Below are 22,405 nucleotides of genomic sequence, written 5' to 3'. Positions count from 1 at the left end.
ACAAAATGGCTTTTTAGTACTACATGTCACCCCCAAACTGATGGACAAACTAAAGTAGTCAATAGATCTTTGTCTACTATGCTTAGGGCTGTTTTAAAGAACAGTCTAAAACTGTGGGAAGAATGCTTGCCTCATATTGAATTTGCTTATAATCGTTTGCTGCATTCTACTACAAAGATGTGTCATTTTGAAGTTGTGTATGGTTTCCTACCTCGTGCACCTATTGATTTGTTACCTCTTCCATCTTCGGAGAAGGTTAATTTTGATGCTAAAGAACGTGTTGATTTGATATTAAAGATGCAGGAGTTAACTAAGGAAAACATTGAGCGCATGGATGCTAAATATAAACTTGCTGGAGATAAGGGTAGAAAACATGTTGTCTTTGCACCTGGAGATCTTGTTTGGTTGCATTTGCGTAAGGATAGGTTAGAGAAAAGTGTTAGAGAAAATAAATGATTTACAAAATTCAAAGCTAATGCCGCATGCTGATGGTCCTTTCAAAGTGTTAGAGAAAATAAATGATAATGCACATATACTTGACTTGCCTACAGATTTTGGGGTTAGTCCCACTTTTAACATTGTAGATTTGAAGCCATATTTGGGTGAGGAAGATGAGCTTCCGTCGAGGACGACTTCAGTTCAAGAAGGGGAGGATGATGAGGACATCAACACCATTGTTACACCCACTGCCCCAGTTGCTATACATACTGGACCAGTTACTAGAGCTCGTGCACACCAATTGAATTACCAGGTACTTTTGTTTCTTGGGAATACTCCTAATGTTCATGAACATATGATGTTGCCTAAGTTAGATACTTTTGTTGTGCTCATGAATGAAGGACCTAGCATGGACAAGAAGGATATCCGTTGGAGCCGGATCAAGTATGGAAAAGAAGGTGCACGCGCGGGAGAGAACAATGGAGCTTCCACTGGTGATTTTCGCACTTTAAAGCCACCATAAGGAGAGCATGAAGGCTTTGGACGAAATATTCAAGACGCTACTTTATAAATTTCGTCCATAGGCTATTATAGGTGTTCCACCACCTTATTTTTGGGCCAGGCCCATGTATTTTTTGAAATACCATAATATAGGCTATTTTTAGAGTCCGTATGTGTGAGGAAACCGAGTTTAGGGTTGTTTTCGGACCCCTCCTCCAAGGGTCACGATATTGCCTCTTTATTCCCTCATACTAGATCATTTGCTGGCGTGCGTTGCCACGTCCATCCTTTTTGAATGTAGTATGAAATGCTTGAAATTTATGTAAAAATATGTAGTTGTTTTTTTTAGCAAAATTATTGTTTCTTTCTCAAAGGTGAATGCAGAATGAAAGTTTAATCATTTTCAGTGGTCCTGTTATACGCCTTATTTGTAGATACTTGGAAGACATATGGTAATATTTGTAACAAAATGTGAACAATATTAAACCGATAGACATAGTGCATATTTCTCAATCAAACTCATATATCCAAATGGTTGGTGTGCTAATATGTATCATGCGGGACTGGATCTTAAAACAAACTATAAATTGTTTACAGAGCCCACCTTCAAGCTATGATAAAAAAATTCACAAAATACAAATCAAACTGATACAAAATTAGGATAGGTACTTCCCAAGGCATAACACTAAACTTTAAGAAGCAATGTGTCATCCTCAGTCGGCTACACAGACAACTACATGCACCATGACCACCCCAATCGTGCATTAGAACCAATTTGGTTAGAGACAAGAGAACAATAGTTGGATCTCCATTTTATGCTCAATTGGTAGCTTGCAGACAAGTGAAAACCTACAAAATTATAAAATGGCAACTTTTGTTTCTTTGATACTCATAAGCATAGAAATTAGGAGTCTGCAGGTGTGAAGTTTTAGATGGTAAAACTATTTCCATTGAAATTAAGGAAATATGATATACTCCCTCCGTCCCAAATTTTTTGTCTTAGATTTATTTAGATATGAATGTATCTAGTCAAGTTTTAGTATTTTGATACATCCATTTCTAGACAAAGCTAAGACAAGAATTGTGAGACGGAGGGAGTATGTAGTAGTAGACCAAAATACATGAACGTGAAATATCCCAGGTGATGCTAAATAAAGCATCAACACTGGTAATGAAAGTGAAATCCTCTATGAAAATGTAAACTATAATGCATGAAGTAAGGCCAGATTTCAACTTTATCAATCCAGATAGTGAAGTTTATTTTTATGACCTCAACAGTCAACACCCCCTCTTCCAGTATCCCTGAAACAACCACATAAAATTATTTTTACATGGAAAATACATGAAAACTGGATCAAAAAGGCAGAGGAGGAAACAATACAAGACTCGATAACTCACTTGACCAAGAATATTTTCTAGGAAGGATTTCATCATACCACGTAGGACACTGTTTATTGCTGCCATCAAGTAATGCCTACATAGTATATTTTATTCGCATCAGCACCAGCCTGTATAAATAAATTATAATTTATTTGAGAAGTACTTGAGATGCTGACTGCAGAAAATGTATGCACCAAGAAATGAAGCTGCGTCTACATACTGAAGGAAGCTCCATAAATGAAGAAAGATTAAGAAGTGATGCTTCATAAAAATAGCAAGAACTACTCAAACAAGTATACACACATATTAAAAAAAACCAAGTTTTTTAGCTATTTCTTCAATCTACGGAAATAAAATTGCTAGCTGTAGATCCTCCTTTATGATGAGCTTATTTCTAATTACAATTTATTTAATTCAAGGAAGTTCTCTATGTAAAGCTTAGAATGGACATCAACATTTGCGAATTGCCAGAATGAACGCTCTTTGATGTCTGATTCTGAGAGGCGAACCAGTTATCTGGTGTGTCCCAGGTTAGTGGATAACCGCAAACAAATTGACCTAGCATCCATACACACATTCGGTGGAGACCACAGGAACACATACACTGTAAAGCAAATCGAGTAAACTGGTTAGGTGTAGTGGTGTTTATTAAAAAAATGCCTTCTTCTAGTTAGATTTTACCTTTGCCTCTTGGAGAAAATATATACTCATTGGTCAGATTTCTGTATGCTCCGAAGACATAACAGAAAATAGGAACCGGAACATGAAGTCACTCTTAGGAGCTTCCCCTGATAAACATTTTAAAATAAAAAATTCCAAATAAGTTTTTTGCTGCACACGCTCTCTGTTTAAGACAAGAACTCTAAGAACAAAGCGCTTTAGATTTTCATGTTTAAGACAGGACAACGAACAGTGTCCTGTTGGCTGGAAAATAACAAACACATTGCAGTATCTGATTTCATCAACCTTGTGGCTGCTAGATTTCCTGCCATTAGAGTACCTTGTTCGAAAACACGAGAGTTATTATTAGAAAATTTACCAACTGCATATCAGTAAAGATTTTAAATTGAAAACACTGTGCAAACCAATAACCAGTATAACCTCCAATATAGAAATATACCTAATGGATATCTTTTTAGGGCATAGATCCAACAATGTTATGCTAACTTTCCCATTTTTCTATATGGATGTGTACACTAGAACAAAAGCCACTCCCAAGATCAAACATCATCAAAATTGGTACTCTAGCTTTGATAATTATCTGCCTTGATCAATCATTTACTTTTGAGAGTCCGCACAAATCCATTTAACTTGGAGCATGCTGGAAAACCAAATAGGCAAATAGTGAATTTTAGAACAAAATTAACAGTTGCTATCCATCATGGACTGGAAACTAAAAATTCCCCAAATGCGCTAGTAATAACCTGTCAAATGCCCTCAGATATTGAAGACCAAAACATTCCCACATCAAAATGCCAAAACCAGTCTCGAAGATTTACCCGAATCAGTAATTGGTTGCAGCCAGTACGAACACCACCTGCACAAAATAAGGATTGGTGGGATACTAGAACACCGTAATCATTCGGTGGAAGAAGGGTTCATAAAGTAAATAAGCAAGGTAGATAGAGGGTAACCTAGCCAAGAACCATGCTGCCAGAGTAGAAAGATGGCAAAGTGCCAGGTGAGGAAGCTTATATACACATACAGAGGCTTGTGTACTGGAGAAAACAGAAAGTCACCTACAACATTAAGCGTTGTCGACAAAGTGGCACACATCATCCACCATAAGTGCGTCCAAAGAATGAAGATTGATTACTTCATTCATACCACATCGGAACTATTTCGCCTGTCAAACAGACAAAGAGTCGAGCGTCAGCCCGCATCAATCTAATCGGTATGCGTTGTGCGAGGCCAGAAGCACGGAGCTTGTACTTTGTAGCCCGGCTAGCCTCTCCGCGTGTAACCTAGCCAAGCCGTGGCTCCCTCGTTTTAACAATGAATCGTATATTTCCCCCCTAAAATAAATTGTTAAGCAATCAGTCCAGGATGTCTGTATATGGATGAGTTTGGGCAACAAATCACATGAACTAAATACAACTTACATGACTCTCATCTGGATCAACGAAATTCGGGTACTCAAGTTTGACAACTTCCGATTCAGAATTCTTGAAGCCTCTAATATACTGATCACCTTCTATAGACATCTACATATGATCTGTAAATAAAGAAATCATATGTAGAATAAATTGGTGATTGCACATGAACGAACCTGTCTTACACCCATTCGAGCCCCTCGAAGGGATGCATGCCCTGACCCCTTCCCAACCGAGAGGCCCCAATTGAAACCGATCCGTTGTCTGCACGTACCTCCGGCTGGGCGCTCGGTGTAGTGGATCTGGCGACGGCGCTCCCAAGGACTCCAGATATGTCTTGAAAAATCGGACACATGCTTCAAAGGTGTAGTGCGCCACCGATCTGGGATGGAGCTTGTCGCCGGCTCAAGAAAAAGATGCTCCCTGCTGCGCCTTTAGGGAAGAGAGGGGAAGGATGGCAGTAGAGGGTAGGCGTAGAAGAAGGCGGCGATCCAACAACGGTGGCGGCGCAACGTACGTAGTGCGAGAGAGGAGAGATTGGGGAACGAGAGAGAGGAGCGGTCGGATAGGGAATGGGAGAAAATACTGGATGGTCGTTCATCATGGATCGGACGTTGCAGGGTACAGGTGAACGAGAGGGCCTCGATTTAGTTTCGGGAGTAGCTGCCCATAGGACAGTCGGCCCAAGAGCAGCCCACACACGAGGGAAGGCGCATCGGACGACCAGCAACAGTCTATCAACGAAATCTGACGGTCAAGAACATGAATGCGTGAGAGAGCTGGAATGTGGTGCGGTTTTACTGTCCTTAATATACAACCCTTAGGGCACCGTTTAGACTTGGGTTTTGTTTAGATTACAAGTTCACCATAGCTGCAACTTCACGTTCTTCGTTTGTGTTCTACGACCAGACAAAGGCGTCACAGAACCCCACCTTCATCAATAAAGCTTTCCTCTTATATTCACAATATCTTGATTGCATCTTAGTTTCTTGCTTGTTCTTCGTTTGCGTGCAGGAAACAGACCTTCGTGGTCAGGTTGATCGTGCTCCGGCGTGGTCAATAACCTCTCGAAGTTGGTTTAGCGATTGCTAAGACGCGACGTTCTCACACGTTCGTAGTGAGATCGTCAAAGTCGACTCTACCCAAAACGATACCCACGATCTCATCGAAAGACACAGACAACTTCGCCTCTATCAACTACATCAACCACGTTATATACGCTTCCGCTTAGCGATCTACAAGGGTATGTAGATTCACTCTCCCCTCTCGTAGATGATCAACACCATGGATACGTATTGCGTGTGTGTATGATTTTTTTTGTTTCTCATGCAACGTTCCCCAACACCTCCCCTCCCCTTCCCTCAAGATGTGGACCATGAGACTGCATCTGGTCGCTCTACACCAACTTCTACAAACGGTCGTGGTGGTTGATCTTTTATGACTCCTCTTGCGACCTCCGCACATGGTTATTGTCACTCTACATCGACTCCTCTCTCGACATGGACATAGCGTCAGCAGGACTTTACCGTTGTCGATATGTGAGTTTTCTATTTTCATTTTGTTAGTTAGTTCATGTTTTGGCTGTGTGCATGGTAGATATGCACAAGTAGGGTGTTGCACAAGTAGGGTGTTGTCCATATCATGATTGTAGCCGCTTGATAATATTTTCTCCGTTCCTAAATATAAGCTTTTTAAAACTACATACAAAGTAAAATGACTAAATCTACATTCTAAAATATATTCATATACATTCATATGTAGTTTACATTAAAAATTTAAAATGAGTTATATTTAGAAACTGGAATACTATTTTTTAAGTTAATATAAAGGGCAGTACTGGGCGCCGACGCACCGGCCCGAACGCTCGCGCCGGTCGCAGTGCAGCCGTCAGATTGGGGATCCCTTGACCGTCAGATCTCCTCTCTCGTCCTCAACCTCGAGCCACGAATGCGAGCGCCTCACCGGCCATCCTCGTCCAACGCGCAGCGGCGCTCCCCACCACTCCCGTCTCCCCCTGCCTCCCGACGGTCGAGGGGTCCTTTTCCCGTCGCCCCCTCTCGCCGGACGTCCTCGTCGCCGGTCGCCGTCCTTGCAGAGCCAACAAACGCGAGCACCTTACCGGCCGCCCGTTGCAGCTTTTTTCATCAACGGTTATAGCATTTTATGTCAAAGGTTTGTAGCATTCTGCCATGGCAATGACCGCTAGCAGCTTTTTATATGTCTGGTTGCAACTTTTTTCATCAACGGTTGTAGCATTTTATGTCAACGGTCGTAGCATTTTATGTCAACGCTTGTAGGATTTTCGCCATGGCAATGACCGCTTGCAGCTTTTTTATATGCCTGGTTGAAGCTTTTTCATGTCGGTTTGAAGCTTTTTCAAATAGCCATTGAAGCAATTTTAGGCGACGTTTGCAACACTTGAATACGCGCGGCCCGACTATGACGGCACGCGACGAGGACGATAGGCGGAGGCTAGATCTGACGATGCAGGCGGCCGACGGGGGCAGGAACTGGCGATGCGGGCGATCGAGGGGGGGTAGGGATCGGCGATGTCGTCGACAGCAGCACAGGGACGCGCAGATGGTGGCCCCCCTCGGTCCTGCGCCCCACCACACGGGAGAATCGTTCTGCCAGGATGAGAGAAGATCGTATGGATCGCGTGCGTCCGGCCAAATGTTCGGCCGGCGCTCGTGGAAAACGTTTCCCTAATATAAAAGCATTTTTTATTGAAAGAGGAATACCACACGTTGAGCATGGGTTGTTCCACGTATAGCCACGAAACACCACGCAAGATAATCGGGTACATTTTCGCAGGTGTTACTTTTTCTAAAAAAAACTCTACGTTACTACTATTTCAGTATTTTTCTACTTACTGAATTTGGATTTTCATGTTCAATCTCCGCACAGTCAGGGAGCAAGTATTTTTCTTGGTGGCTGCCCCTGCCGCCGATTCACAGTCACACTCACTCACAGGGCGGACAGCGATGTCAACGGATCCTCCCCCTCCATACGAATGCCGCACAACTCTTCTCTCCTCTTCTCTTCTCTCGTCCTTTTATTATTCCCGAGAAAATCGAACCCAGCTAGACAGTCCACAGCTCTGGCACACAGCTTCGCTCTCCGCCGGTTTCTGCTCAAGTGGAGAGGCCCGTCAGCTCGATCGGTTCCAGGATCATGGACGACGGCGCAACACCGCCGCCCAACCACAAGAGGCACCTCCCGTAATTTACGAGCTTCTCTCACCAATTGATTCGTTTCTTGTGTCTGTGCTTCTTGTTCCTTGTGAGAGCCTTCTCGTGGCGCAGACTGCGGGAGGCGGGCGGCGACCTCGTGGAGCTGCTGTGGCAGAACGGAGCCATCGTAGCGCAGGCGCAGGCGCAGACGCCGCACCGCCGGTGTTCCCAGAGCGGCGCGGCGAGCGGCGTCACCGCGGAGGACGCGACCGCGTGGTTGATCCCGGACGGCGGCGGCGGCAGGGACCTGTACTCGCACCTCTGGCACGGCGTCGCCGACGGGGATGCGGGCGCGCTCGTGGCGGGGAGCGGCGGCGCCGGGACGAGCTTCTGCGGGAGCAACGCGGTGACGGCGCCGGCGCTGCTGCCATCGCCGGGCTCGTCCGCAGCGGGAGGCCAAGCGCTACTGTTCAAGAGGGGGAGGGACCAACTGGATAGCCGCCGAGAGGACGAACTGGATACCGACGACTGTGAGGCCGTCAATGAGACCCGGCCGCAGCGGCCGGCAGCGAAGCGCAGGACTCGTGCTGCCGAGGTCCATAACCAATCAGAGCGGGTAAAAGCCCTGACGACCCACCCATTCCATTCCAGTGTTGATCTGTTGCAAACGAGTGTTGCTGATCTGTTGTAATATTTCTGTCTTGCAGAGAAGAAGGGATCGGATCAACGAAAAGATGAAAGCATTGCAAGAACTCGTACCCCATTGCAACAAGGTACCAAAGAAACTGTATGCATACTTCTTCTTCTTCGAGAAGATTCCGCATTAGTAATTGTGTTCTTGAATCATTGTTACGTTTGTACTTTGGTGTGGATGATTGACCCTAGATGAAAAATAATTGCAGAGCGACAAGGCGTCCATTCTAGACGAAGCAATCGAGTACTTGAAGTCTCTGCAACTGCAAGTTCAGGTTCAAAATTCAAAATCACACCCTGAATTTCTAATTTCTCTTCGTATGTAAAAAGACGGTGGTTCTTCCTCAGTCAAACACGGTACTCGACTGACAGTGTTGGTTTGGGTTCAGATCATGTGGATGACTACTGGGATGACGCCCATGATGTACCCTGGTGCTCACCAACTCATGTCGCCGATGGCCGTGGGCTTGAACTCAGCGTGCATTCCCACGGCGCAGAGCCTTAGCCAGCTGCAAAAAAGGGTAGCACCGTTTATGAACAATCATCTCCCCGATCAAATGCCTCAGGTCCAATCTCCAGCTATCGATTCCCTCGATGTGGCAAACCAGATGCAAAACAATGGTGTCTGTGGTGAGCCAAGAAACCCTTTCCTGCATCCAGACGACACGCTAACAGCGGCATCTCAGGTTATTACGACACAGTTGATCTCCTCCTGATCTATCAGACTTTTACTCCTGTTAGCTTACGCTGTCGATTCCTCACAGCTTCCGGGTATGTTGCCCTATGCATCTCAAAAGGCACAACAAAACCAGAATCATCAGTTACTGCCTAGCATAGACATGCCAGCTTCAGGACCCTGCCCGCCATCTTTTGCTGACGGAACGGGAAAATAAGGCCAGGCAGTTTCAAGCAAGATGATTTACTGGTCAGTGTAAAGTTATTTTTCTTATCTTATTTTCACGTAATAAATTTTGTTACCGATGAACTAAAACTTCAATAGACATGTATATATCAGTAGATGAATCTCCCAGCAATACAAAGTTTGCTATCAGTAAACTGAAACTCCAATTTCCTGCAAAACAAACGTCGTGCTTTTAGTTCAAATTTGATTTTGGGACGGAGGGAGTACATGCTATCATTATTTCCTGCGCTTAAGCGTAGCCACTTAGTGTGGAAGCTACCAAATTGCGGTCGCCGGATGGATCGGTTCTTGATATTTTGTTCCCCTTTGGCACCTTCCGGGTCCTGTCCAATCAGTAGATTAACTCTGATCGTGGCGGTTGTGCATCCGTTTCACTCTTTCGCTGCTACATTCAATAGACTTTTTTGTCAGATTAGAAAAACAAGCCCCACTAGCTCACAAGCAATTGGGTTGAGCATCGCTCTCTTGATGCAGACAGGACAAGGAATGCAACAATTACTTGCATGAGATCAGCAACGAGTGAAAATACTACTAGTAATAGCCAGATCAGATCCTTGATGCTATCCCAACAAGCAATTTATGCATAGTGTTATTGCCCAGAATTATCGTCATTGAGACAGGATCATTGGGCCGATGTAGAGGCTAATGATATACGGTACTAGTTTCAGATAACCCAGGACCAATAGAACCTTATATACTAATCAAGTTCTTTGGTTTAGTATATCTTCATGTGGAGGCTTATGATATACTCCTGTTTCAAATTAGTTGAAGTTCTATGTTTGTCCTAAGTAAAAACGTCTTTAAGTTTTACCAAGTTTATAGAACAAATAAATCAACGCCAAATTAGTATCAGTATAATCTATATAAAATATATTTTATTTGATTTTGTAGATCTTAGCAGATTTTTCCATAGGACAACCCTAGAACTTCAATTAATTTGGAACGGAGGGAATACTAGTTCGCATAACCCAGGGCGTCTATGGCCTTGTATACTAATCAAGCTCTATACTTTATTTTTTAGATTGGCCATCTATCTATATGATAATATAAGATGCCAAGGAAACTCAGACATGTCCTTCACATCCCTAACGAACGGCCAGAATATCACCTGGCATATATAACTCGCAGGTATTCCCAGGAAGCAATAAAATACTGATTACGATGCTAAGTTTAACACTTTCTTTAACTTATCATCTTTGACATGTTGCTGAAATTTTTGTGTAATGACCAACCAGGGGGGTTGGATACAGGAGGTCAGAGCAAACTAGTCATAGAAGAGAAGAGATATGGTACCAAGACACTCTGTGCTGTAAGGCCAGGGGCAGATCATGCAACATTGAGCCTTGGTGGCACCACTAAGCAACCAACACGTATGGGCCCGAGATCATGCGGAATTGCGGATAGCAGATACTATTCTTATCCGAAGAATAGTCTTGAGCACCACCTTTCTATTTATGGAAGGATTTGGTCCATGGGAGATGAACTTGGGGCTTTGACAGGGACAACAAAAGATGATTGTGCCGATATGCTGCAGATCTGGAGATGACATTGTTGGAGCCAGGATCTGCACAATGACACAACTTGTGCACTTCTGCTCGTCTTTCCACCGATGTAACTCCACTCCACTGGTGAGTCCTAATGGGACTGTCCTGTTGACCCGCGGTCGAGCTATCGATATTCGAATGGACGGCTGAAACAAGGGTAGGCAGAAGAAACTTGTGCTTTTCGGACACAATTGTAGATCAGGTTTGCATATGCCTTTCAGAAATTCAGACAAGTGGTACATGAAGATCATTCTCATTCGGCCATCAGGATCGCGAGATTATCGCCTTACCCTTAACCCTGGAAAGATTGTACCGCATGTGGTGATGTCCTGTTACAAGTTAATCAGGACTGTGATGGGCATCATCCGTTTCGTCACAGGGTAATTAGTCTCTGAAAATATCAATGATGCTGCATCTTTTGTTGTGTTATACTCCAATTGTGAGTCAGCTTCAGTCGCCGTCAGGGGAGACTGGGACTTTGCTTCGCATTTACACGTCCAGATTTGGTTGTCATGCTCGTATCATAGCGATTGATGTAGATGCTTGGCAATTTGGAGGACAGATATTCATACCATGAAAAAAAAGAGGACAGATATTCATTCTTTGCGTCTTGCTCTTGCTTCTATATATATCTAGGAAACCAGAACTAGTCAAAATTTCAAACATGTGAAAAGATTATTGGCTTCGCCCGGGTTCGAACCGGAGACCTTCAGTGTGTTAGACTGACGTGATAACCAACTACACCACGAAACCTTTAGTGCTTTGTCCACATATGGTAAAGTTCTCTTCTAACTACGCTCAGCTGACGAACCAAACGCAAGAAGAAAGCAAAGATAAAGTGGAAGGAAAAGGAGCAAGGAGGAGAGTAGGCGTTCTGAACACACCGACCTCTGATCCTTGCAATCTCGCTGATGACTTTTACGCAGGGACGCAAGATTCCTGGCGAACGCAGGCCGCTGATCCTTACAATGTCGTTGATGACTTTTACGCAGAGATCCAAACCCAAAAGTATTCAGAAATACTATCTGGTGAATGTTCGCTGGGCGGACAACCCCGGCGAACGCTCTCTCCCCCGTTGCATGGACCTTGGCGCAGGTCGCTGGCCACGTAGGATTGCTCGAGTAGTTCGGTATATGCTGATTCTTGGCAAACGTTCTCTGTTTTTTCTATGGAAAATGATTACAATCTGCCGGCCGATCACGTATTGAGTTCCGCCGCATGCGCAGCTGTCAGATACAGTTTGGTCGAACAACGCATAACCTGTAATATCAGTCAGTCAGGACGTTCACCACATGACCCGTGTGTTTGCCACTTGACAATTTTTTGTAACATCATTCGTGTTGCAGAAGTTCTTCCGTAATAATAGTCATGTTACGAAAATTTTAAGATGAAAAAATTCTGCAACATCAGTGTGTTGTAAAAATTCGCTATGTGTAGTTCGCTAGAGTAGTTCTGCAACATCGTAGAATTTTAAGATGAAAAAAATTCTGCAACGTAGGATTGCTAGAGTAGTTCGCTATGTGTTGATTCCTGGCGAATGTTCTCCGTATTTTCTATGGAAAAAGCTAATGCTCTACTAGCTGATTGCATGAGAAGTTCCGCCAGATGCGTAGCCGTTGGATTGTCCTTGATCCATGCGACATCAAACATGCTCACACACCTTCGTTCTTTTCTTTTACCTACCACGTGCATCTTTATCTTATCTTGTAATAACAACGATGTTGCAAGCCACGTCAGGGAACGATGATGGCAACTTACACAAGTTTTTGCAACATCATCTATGTTGCACAAAATAGTTGAAACAAAATGTTTGTTGCGAAAAAAAATTACGACAAGAACTTTGTTGCAAAAAATATCTTGCAACACAACCGATGTTGCAAAAAACATTCCGCAACACAACCTATGTTATAAATAAAATCTACACGTATTTCCGCAACATGATCCATGTTGCAGAAATTATTCTATAACAAATTATGTCGCAAAAAAATCTACGGATATTTTCACAATATGCTCTCTGTTGCAATTTTTTTACAACATAATCTATGTTGCAAAAGACCCGTCAGCCATTTTTTAACACAAGATCTAGTGGCTAACGCCCCGACCGATCTTTTTAAAAGATCGGCCGACGAACGCGTTGCAGCGTCCTTTTTCTATTCAAAGATAGCACAGGATTCAAACGAGAAACCCTCTCTGTATGGGACGGGGAGCTTTCCACTCGAATGAGAGGGGGTTGTGTTAGTTGTTAACACATCAGACCGAAACTTCTATATCTTTTCTAAGCTAAATTGATCCTACATTCGATTTTCATTCAAAAAAAATCTAAAAATCCGATTTTGTACATTTTTGAATGAAAGAAAAGAAATAGAGGATTTTTTTCTAACTTGCCATGTGCATTTTTTATTTATAGATAACATGTAATTTTCTTTTTTGTTATTGTAGGTACCATGGCACTTTATTATAGGTCACATGGCTATTTTTTGTTAATAAAATATTGCCATTTTAATAAATAATAACATGTCGTTTTTTTATCATTCACATGATCGTGGTTTATTATTGAGAACATGGCATTTTTATTAAATAACATGACCTTTCCTTATTAGAAAGATGGCAATTATTGGGAGCATGCCATTTCCCTTGTTTGTTGACATGATATATTTATTATCAGTAGAGAATTCAATTATTAACATGACGACATTTTTATTATTGTTTACATGGCATTTTTATTATTAGGAAGTTGGAAGTTTAATTATAAAGAGCATGATATTTTGTTATTGTTGACATGTGATTTTTATTATTAGGTGGATTGCAGTTTTTGGCCTAGCATTTTTTTATATTTTTTTTAACTCGATGGCAACTTTCTTTATTAAGAGGATGATTTTTTAATTGAAATGAATTTTTATGACCATTTACAAAGTGGACCAGGTAAAGCAAAAATAATAATTACACATACGTCCTTTTTGTTTTGGTCCTTGGCAAAAATAAATAAAAAATATTCCCCCAAACATGGTATTTTATAGAGAAACATCTACAAAGTGAAATGCATACCATTTGTAAATTTGTAAATTAACATGGCATATTTTGTAAAGTAACATGGCATGTCCCGGTTTTGGAAAGCTTCCATAAGATTCTCAAACGGTTTTGGGAAGTCTTCGGTCATTTTTTTCTTTGTTTTGTGTTTTTGGATCAGTTTTTTGTTTGATTTTTTTGGTGGGGGGGGGGGGGGGGGGTCTTCTTATTTGTTCAAGCGTGCAGAAATTTCAAATTCATGATTTTTTTCTTGAAATTCTATGAAGTGCTCCCTCCGTTCGAAAAATACTTGTCAGAGGAATGGATGTATCTAGATGTATCTTAGTTCTAGATACAGACATTTTTATTCATTTCTTCGACAAGTATTTTTGGATGAATGGAGTATTATTTAAAAAAATCATGAACTTTTTTAAAATTTATAAAAGAAAACTGTATGATATTTTTTCAAAATTCTGAACCTTCTCGTTTTTCATCAACTTTTCTGAATTATGTAATTTTTTTTTGAAAAGTTAGTGGTCAAGGATTGATGGGGTCCTCGTCAACTGTTAATAATAAACGAAAAAACTAGGAACTAGCGAACCGAGTAAATAGGAACCGAGCAAGTGTGTGCCCTGTTTATTTGGCTGGCCCACAAACGTGAGGCGCATGAGCGCTCACGCTTGGTCCAGCCATCAGCATTGCCATCCTACTAGAAAACGCAACCAAAACAAGTAACAACGAAATCACTAGCTAAAGGTTATCCTTTGTAAAAGTCAATCTAAAAGCACATATGCTTCCTTGGTGGTTTTGATAATTCATGACTACATACATTGTCTCTTGGACTAAGACTTTTACCTACTATATTTCAGGTTTAGTCCACAGACAGCCTTGGCTAAAGGATTGTGAGGAGACGCCCCTTGATGAAGGAAGGAATAGGATTGGCTCAAGCTTCAAGCAAGAAGACTCTACATTTTACATTTGTAAGTAATCACTTTGAGTCCATTGAAAAGCCAATACTGTTAAAAGGGGGTGAGGTATTATGATGAATTGGTTGCTCAAGTGCTTAGAGGTAGCCACCAAATATACTCACTCATTCTCCCAAAAAATATCCCTGTCCAAAGCCAAACCAGCTAAATCGGTGCCACCAACTATTTGCACTCGCCCCTACCGATTTCCACTTGACAGAACCTATACCAAACCCTACCATCTGAGTACCACCAACTTTCACATCGATGACACCGAGATTCAGTGACCAACTTTCTATTGGGAAGATTTTCAGAATCGGAATTTCCGAGTTTGAAATCGGTCTCACCGAGATTTGGAAACTGGTCTAGGTCATCGCATCGGTACCACCGAGATACATATAACGGTCTCACCGAGAATTCAAAAGTTTCCACATTTAGTGCAACTCGGTACCACACAGATTCATTTCGGTGTCACCAAGTTGGGTAATAATGTTGTAACGATTGGATTTTGGGGTATGCCTATATATACCCATCCACCTCCTCTCATTCGCAGAGGGAGCACTCAGAACACACTTACACTTGCCAGATCCATTTTTCTGAGAGAGAGCCACCTGCTTATGTGTTGAGATCAAGAGATTCCAATCCAACCATTTGAAACTTGATCTCTAGCCTCCCCAAGTTGCTTTCCACAAGATCAATCTCTCCTACCCATGCAAATCTTTGAGAGAGTGATTGAGTGTTGAGGAGACTATCTTTTGAAGCACAAGAGCAAGGAGTTCATCGTTCTATCGCATCTATTACCTTTTGGAGGGTGGTGCCTCGTAGATTGGTTAGGTGTCGCTTGGGAGCCTCCTACTTCGTGTTGTGAAGTTGAACCAAGAAGTTTGTACGGGCAATGAGATCGCCTACTTCGTGAAGATCTATCATGAGTGAGGCTAGTACTATGTGGACGGAAGCCTTGATGGAATAGACAAGGTCGCTTCTTCCTGGACCTCTTGTGGGTGGAGCCCTCCGTGGACTCTCGCAGCCGTTACCCTCCGTGGGTTGAAGTCTCCACTATCACGGACATACGATAGCACCACTGATGGGAGCCATGCCAAAAATTGTTGTGTCAACTTCTTTGCATTTGATCTTCCTAACCGCTACTCCTTACTACATGTGCAATGTCTTTACTTTTCGTTGCCATATTTGTCGACTAGCATGTGTAGGGTGCATTAGACTTGTTAAAAATGCTAAAATGTGCCAACCATTAAATTTGGGAAAGGCTAAGATTTTAATTTATGCAAGTAGTCTATTCACCCCCCTCTAGACACCTCTTCTATCAATCTGACAATTGGTATCAGAGCAAGGTCTCCATAGCCTTGGTTTAAACACCATTGGAGGAAGATGGATGTGTCTAGTTTGGGGAATATTAGTTGTAGAGTGCCTATTCTTGATGGGGAATATTTTATACAATGGAAAGATGAAATACTTGATATATTTGATGAATTCCATTTGCGCAAGTATGTTGAATATCCCTATGAGGCTCCCATTGATCCCTTACATCCTTATCACGATGAAGAACTTGACATGCTTGGTAATCTTAAAACTATAAATCTAATCATTGGAGGAATGCCAAGAAATGTGCTTAATAAATTGCAAAATTTTGAGTGTGCTCATACTGTGTGGAAAAACTTAGAGAAAAGATATCCCGACTATTCCTTGAAATGTCTTGATACCATTTCCCATAAATGCATTGCCTTTCACAAAATGAAGTCAAATGATCCTAATTTTGATAAATGTCTATTTGAGCTTCGTGACATCATGCCTTTGTTAAATTCTTGTTTCTTATGACGAGGATATTTCGTCCGACGATGACAATGTGGAGAATGGCTACTACGATGAAAATGGGGAGTTTGACAACGTGTATGAGAAGACCATGATGAACCTTAGTGTTGGAATTATGCCCTAGAGGCAATAATAAATGTATAGTTATTATTATAATTCCTGTATCAAGATAATAGTTTATTATCCATGCTATAATTGTATTGAATGAAGACTCATTTACATGTGTGGATACATAGACAAAGCACCGTCCCCAGCATGCCTCTAGTTGGCTAGCCAGTTGATCGATGATAGTCAGTGTCTTCTGATTATGAACAAGGTGTTGTTGCTTGATAACTGGATCACGTCATTGGGAGAATCACGTGATGGACTAGACCCAAACTAATAGACGTAGCATGTTGATCGTGTCATTTTGTTGCTACTGTTTTCTGCGTGTCAAGTATTTATTCCTATGACCATGAGATCATATAACTCACTGACACCGGAGGAATGCTTTGTGTGTATCAAACGTCGCAACGTAACTGGGTGACTATAAAGATGCTCTACAGGTATCTCCGAAGGTGGTAGTTGAGTTAGTATGGATCAAGACTGGGATTTGTCACTCCGTGTGACGGAGAGGTATCTCGGGGCCCACTCGGTAATACAACATCACACACAAGCCTTGCAAGCAATGTAACTTAGTGTAAGTTGCGGGATCTTGTGTTACGGAACGAGTAAAGAGACTTGCCGGTAAACGAGATTGAAATAGGTATGCGGATACTGACGATCGAATCTCGGGCAAGTAACATACCGGAGGACAAAGGGAATGACATACGGGATTATACGAATCCTTGGCACTGAGGTTCAAACGATAAGATCTTCGTAGAATATGTAGGATCCAATATGGGCATCCAGGTCCCGCTATTGGATATTGACCGAGGAGTCTCTCGGGTCATGTCTACATAGTTCTCGAACCCGCAGGGTCTGCACACTTAAGGTTCGACGTTGTTTTATGCGTATTTGAGTTATATGGTTGGTTACCGAATGTTGTTCGGAGTCCCGGATGAGTTCACGGACGTCACGAGGGTTTCCGGAATGGTCCGGAAACGAAGATTGATATATAGGATGACCTCATTTGATTACCGGAAGGTTTTCGGAGTTACCGGGAATGTACCGGGAATGACGAATGGGTTCCGGGGGTTCACCGGAGGGGGGCAACCCACTCCGGGGAAGCCCATAGGTATTTGAGGGGGTCACACCAGCCCTTAGTGGGCTGGTGGGACAGCCCACCAAATCCTATGCGCCAAGGAAGAAAAATCAAAGGAAGAAAGGAAAAAAAAAAGAGGAAGTGGGAAAGGGGAAGGACTCCCTCCCACCAAACCAAGTAGGACTCGGTTTGGGGGGGGGGGGGAGAGTCCTCCCCCCTGGCTCGGCCGACCCCTTGGGGTTCCCTTGGACCCCAAGGCAAGGTCCCCCTCCCTCCTCCTATATATATGGGGCTTTTAGGGCAGATTTGAGACGACTTTCTCACGGCTGCCCGACCACATACCTCCATAGTTTTTCCTCTAGATCGTGTTTCTGCGGAGCTCGGGCGGAGCCCTGCTGAGACAAGATCATCACCAACCTCCGGAGCGCCGTCACGCTGCCGGAGAACTCTTCTACCTCTCCGTCTCTCTTGCTGGATCAAGAAGGCCGAGATCATCGTCGAGTTGTACGTGTGCTGAACGCGGAGGTGCCGTCCGTTCGGTACTAGATCGTGGGACTGATCGCGGGATTGTTCGCGGGGCGGATCGAGGGACGTGAGGACGTTCCACTACATCAACCGCGATCTCTAATCGCTTCTGTTGTACGATCTACAAGGGTACGTAGATCACTCATCCCCTCTCGTAGATGGACATCACCATGATAGGTCTTCGTGCGCGTAGGAAAATTTTTGTTTCCCATGCGACGTTCCCCAACAGTGGCATCATGAGCTAGGTTCATGCGTAGATGTCTTCTCGAGTAGAACACAAAAGGTTTTGTGGGCGGTGATGTGCGTTTTGTTGCCCTCCTTAGTCTTTTCTTGATTCCGCGGTATTGTTGGATTGAAGCGGCTTGGACCGACATTACTCGTACGCTTACGAGAGACTGGTTTCATCGTTACGAGTAACCCCCTTTGCTCAAAGATGACTGGCAAGTGACGGTTTCTCCAACTTTAGTTGAATCGGATTTGACCAAGGAGGTCCTTGGATGAGGTTAAATAGAAACTCATATATCTCCGTTGTGGTGTTTGCGTAAGTAAGATGTGATCCTACTAGATACCCTTGGTCACCACGTAAAACATGCAACAACAAAATTAGAGGACGTCTAACTTGTTTTTGCAGGGTATGATTGTGATGTGATATGGCCAATGATGTGATGTGATATATTGGATGTATGAGATGATCATGTTGTAATAGAAATATCGACTTGCACGTCGATGGTACGGCAACCGGCAGGAGCCATAGGGTTGTCTTTATACTAACATATGTGCTTGCAGATGCGTTTACTATTTTGCTAGGATGTAGCTTTAGTAGTGATAGCATAAGTAGCACGACAACCCCGATGGCGACACATTGATGGAGATCATGGTGTGGCGCCGGTGACAAGAAGATCGTGCCGGTGCTTTGGTGATGGAGATCAAGAAGCACGTGATAATGGCCATATCATGTCACTTATGAATTGCATGTGATGTTAATCCTTTTATGCACCTTATTTTGCTTAGAACGACGGTAGCATTATGAGGTGACTCTCACTAAAATTTCAAGACGAAATTGTGTTCTCCCCGACTGTGCACCGTTGCTACAGTTCGTCGTTTCGAGACACCACGTGATGATCGGGTGTGATAGACTCAACGTTCACATACAACGGGTGCAAAACAGTTGCGCACGCGGAACACTCGGGTTAAGCTTGACGAGCCTAGCATGTGCAGACATGGCCTCGGAACACATGAGACCGAAAGGTCGATCATGAATCATATAGTTGATATGATTAGCATAGGGATGCTTACCACTGAAACTACTCTCGACTCACGTGATGATCGGACTTGGGATAGTGTAAGTGGATCATGAACCACTCAAATGACTAGAGAGATGTACTTTTTGAGTGGGAGTTTAGCATATAATTTGATTAAGTTGAACTCTAATTATCTTGAACATAGTCTAAGTCCACTTTGAATATATTTGTGTTGTAGATCATGGCTCACGCAAGTGTCATCCTCAATTTTAATACGTTCCTAGAGAAAGCTAAGTTGAAAGATGATGGAAGCAACTTTGTAGACTGGGCTCGTAATCTTAAGCTAATCTTACAAGCTGGAAAGAAGGATTATGTCCTTAATGCTGCGCTAGGAGATGAACCACCCGCTACGGCTGATCAGGATGTTAGGAACGCTTGGCTAGCACGTAAGGAGGACTACTCAATAGTTCAATGTGCAGTCTTGTATGGCTTAGAGCCGGGACTTCAACGTCGCTTTGAGCGTCATGGGGCATTTGAGATGTTCCAGGAGTTGAAGTTTATCTTTCAGAAGAACGCCCGGATCGAGAGGTATGAGACCTCCGATAAATTCTATGCTTGCAAGATGGAGGAAAGCTCGTCTGTCAGTGAACATGTGCTCAAGATGTCTGGGTACTCAAACCGTCTAGCTGAACTAGGGATTGAACTCCCGCAAGAAGCTATCACTGACAGAATCCTCCAATCACTGCCACCAAGCTATAAAGGCTTTGTGTTGAACTACAACATGCAAGGGATGAACAAGTCTCCCGGCGAGTTGTTTGCGATGCTGAAAGTCGCAGAGTCTGAACTCCGTAAAGAGCATCAAGTGTTGATGGTGAGCAAGACCACTAGTTTCAAGAGAAACGGCAAAGGCAAGAAGGGCAATTCGAAGAAGAGCGGCAAGCCTGTTGCCAATCCGCCGAAGAAACCCAAAGCTGGACCTAAGCCTGAAACAGAGTGCTTCTATTGCAAGGGTATGGGTCACTGGAAGCGCAATTGCCCCAAGTATCTGGCAGATAAGAAGGCGGGCAAAGAAAAATCAGGTATATTTGATATACATGTTATTGATGTGTACTTAACCAGCTCTCGTAGTAGTGCCTGGGTATTCGATACCGGTTCTGTTGCTCACATTTGCAACTCGAAACAGGAACTGCGGAATAGACGGAGGCTGGCGAAAGACGAAGTGACAATGCGCGTAGGAAACGGTTCCAAGGTTGATGCAATCGCCGTCGGCACCGTGTCACTTCAACTACCATCGGGATTAGTGATGAACTTAAATCATTGTTATTTAGTGCCTGCGTTGAGCATGAACATTATATCTGGATCTTGTTTATTGCGAGACGGTTACTCTTTTAAGTCTGAGAATAATGGTTGTTCTATTTCTATGAGTAACATCTTTTATGGTCATGCACCGAATGTGAGAGGATTGTTCATATTGAATCTTGATAGAGATACGCATATACATAACATTGAGACCAAAAGAGTTAGAGTAAACAATGATAGCACCATATTTTTGTGGCACTGCCGCTTGGGTCATATTGGTGTAAAGCGCATGAAGAAACTCCATGCTGATGGACTTTTGGAGTCACTTGACTTTGATTCACTTGACACGTGCGAACCATGCCTCATGGGCAAGATGACTAAGACTCCGTTCTCCGGAACAATGGAGCGTGCAAGTGACTTGTTGGAAATCATACATACCGATGTGTGTGGTCCAATGAGCGTGGAGGCACGCGGCGGATATCGTTGTTTTCTCACCTTCACTGACGATCTAAGTAGATATGGTTATGTCTACTTGATGAAGCACAAGTCTGAAACATTTGAAAAGTTCAAGCAATTTCAGAGTGAAGTGGAAAATCATCGTAACAAGAAGATCAAGTTCCTACGGTCTGATCGTGGGGGTGAGTATCTGAGTTTCGAGTTTGGTACTCACTTAAGACAATGTGGAATTGTTTCGCAGTTAACACCGCCTGGAACACCACAGCGTAATGGTGTGTCCGAACGTCGTAATCGTACTTTATTAGAAATGGTGTGATCTATGATGTCTCTTACTGATTTGCCGTTATCGTTTTGGGGTTATGCATTAGAAACAGCTGCATTCACTTTAAATAGGGCACCATCGAAATCCGTTGAGACGACACCATACGAACTATGGTGTGGCAAAAGGCCAAAGTTGTCGTTTCTTAAAGTTTGGGGATGTGATGCTTACGTCAAAAAGCTTCAGCCTGAAAAGCTGGAACCCAAAGCGGAAAAATGCGTCTTCATAGGTTACCCAAAAGAGACAGTTGGGTACACCTTCTATCTCAAATCCGAGGGCAAAGTGTTTGTTGCTAAGAACGGAACTTTTCTCGAGAAGGAGTTTCTCTCGAGAGAATTGAGTGGGAGGAAGATAGAACTTGACGAGGTTGTCGAACCTCTCATCCCTCTGGATGGTGGCGCAGGGCAAGGGGAAACCTCTGTCATTGCGACGCCGGTTGAGGAGGAAGTTAATGATGATGATCATGAAACTCCAGTACAAGTTTCTGTTGAACCACGCAGGTCGACGAGATCACGCGCTGCTCCAGAGTGGTACGGTAATCCCGTCTTATCAATCATGTTGTTAGACAACAATGAACCTGCAAATTATGAAGAAGCAATGGTGGGCCCAGATTCCAACAAATGGCTAGAAGCCATGAAATCCGAGATAGGATCCATGTATGAGAACAAAGTGTGGACTTTGGAGATACTACCTGAGGGCCGCAAGGCTATTCAGAACAAATGGATCTTTAAGAAGAAGACGGACGCTGACGGTAATGTGACCGTTTATAAAGCTCGACTTGTGGCAAAGGGTTTTTCACAAGTTCCAGGAATTGACTACGATGAGACTTTCTCTCCCGTA

General features: G+C 43.2%; 1 protein-coding gene and 1 non-coding gene across 3 annotated transcripts; one reads left to right on the top strand and one right to left on the bottom strand.

Moving 5' to 3' along the window:
• Nucleotides 1–7,408: 7,408 nt before the first annotated feature.
• LOC123426286 (transcription factor PHYTOCHROME INTERACTING FACTOR-LIKE 13-like) lies at nucleotides 7,409–11,350 on the top strand. Of its 2 annotated transcripts, XR_006622141.1 has the most exons (8): nucleotides 7,410–7,633; nucleotides 7,718–8,201; nucleotides 8,293–8,358; nucleotides 8,488–8,553; nucleotides 8,668–8,964; nucleotides 9,043–9,203; nucleotides 10,222–10,328; nucleotides 10,436–11,350. XR_006622141.1 is itself a non-coding variant. In XM_045110085.1 (7 exons), exons 1-6 carry the CDS (start codon nucleotides 7,587–7,589, stop codon nucleotides 9,169–9,171), a joined length of 1,089 nt encoding a protein of 362 aa, XP_044966020.1. In that variant the 5' UTR covers nucleotides 7,409–7,586; the 3' UTR covers nucleotides 9,172–9,203; nucleotides 10,436–11,350. The 2 variants fall into 2 exon arrangements, 1 of the variants encoding a protein (XP_044966020.1); XM_045110085.1 differs by lacking the exon at nucleotides 10,222–10,328 and having other exon boundaries at nucleotides 7,409–7,633.
• A 73-nt stretch (nucleotides 11,351–11,423) lies between these two features.
• TRNAV-AAC lies at nucleotides 11,424–11,497 on the bottom strand. The gene has a single exon. It is a non-coding gene; the product is annotated as a tRNA-Val (tRNA).
• Nucleotides 11,498–22,405: the final 10,908 nt, after the last annotated feature.

This window comes from Hordeum vulgare, chromosome 2H (assembly GCF_904849725.1).
Source record: "Hordeum vulgare subsp. vulgare chromosome 2H, MorexV3_pseudomolecules_assembly, whole genome shotgun sequence".
In the NCBI taxonomy this organism is placed as follows: Eukaryota; Viridiplantae; Streptophyta; class Magnoliopsida; order Poales; family Poaceae; genus Hordeum; species Hordeum vulgare.
Note: the sequence above shows the minus strand (reverse complement) of the source record. Positions and strands in the feature narration are given on the sequence as shown.

What these genes read in the sequence shown, in the direction of transcription:
- LOC123426286 (XM_045110085.1), top strand. Translation starts at nt 7,587, where the DNA reads ATGGACGACGGCGCAACACCGCCGCCCAACCACAAGAGGCACCTCCC. An exon ending in AACCACAAGAGGCACCTCCC is followed by an intron (nt 7,634 to 7,717) that starts GTAATTTACGAG and finishes CTCGTGGCGCAG; the next exon opens with ACTGCGGGAGGCGGGCGGCG. An exon ending in CTCTGCAACTGCAAGTTCAG is followed by an intron (nt 8,554 to 8,667) that starts GTTCAAAATTCA and finishes GTTTGGGTTCAG; the next exon opens with ATCATGTGGATGACTACTGG.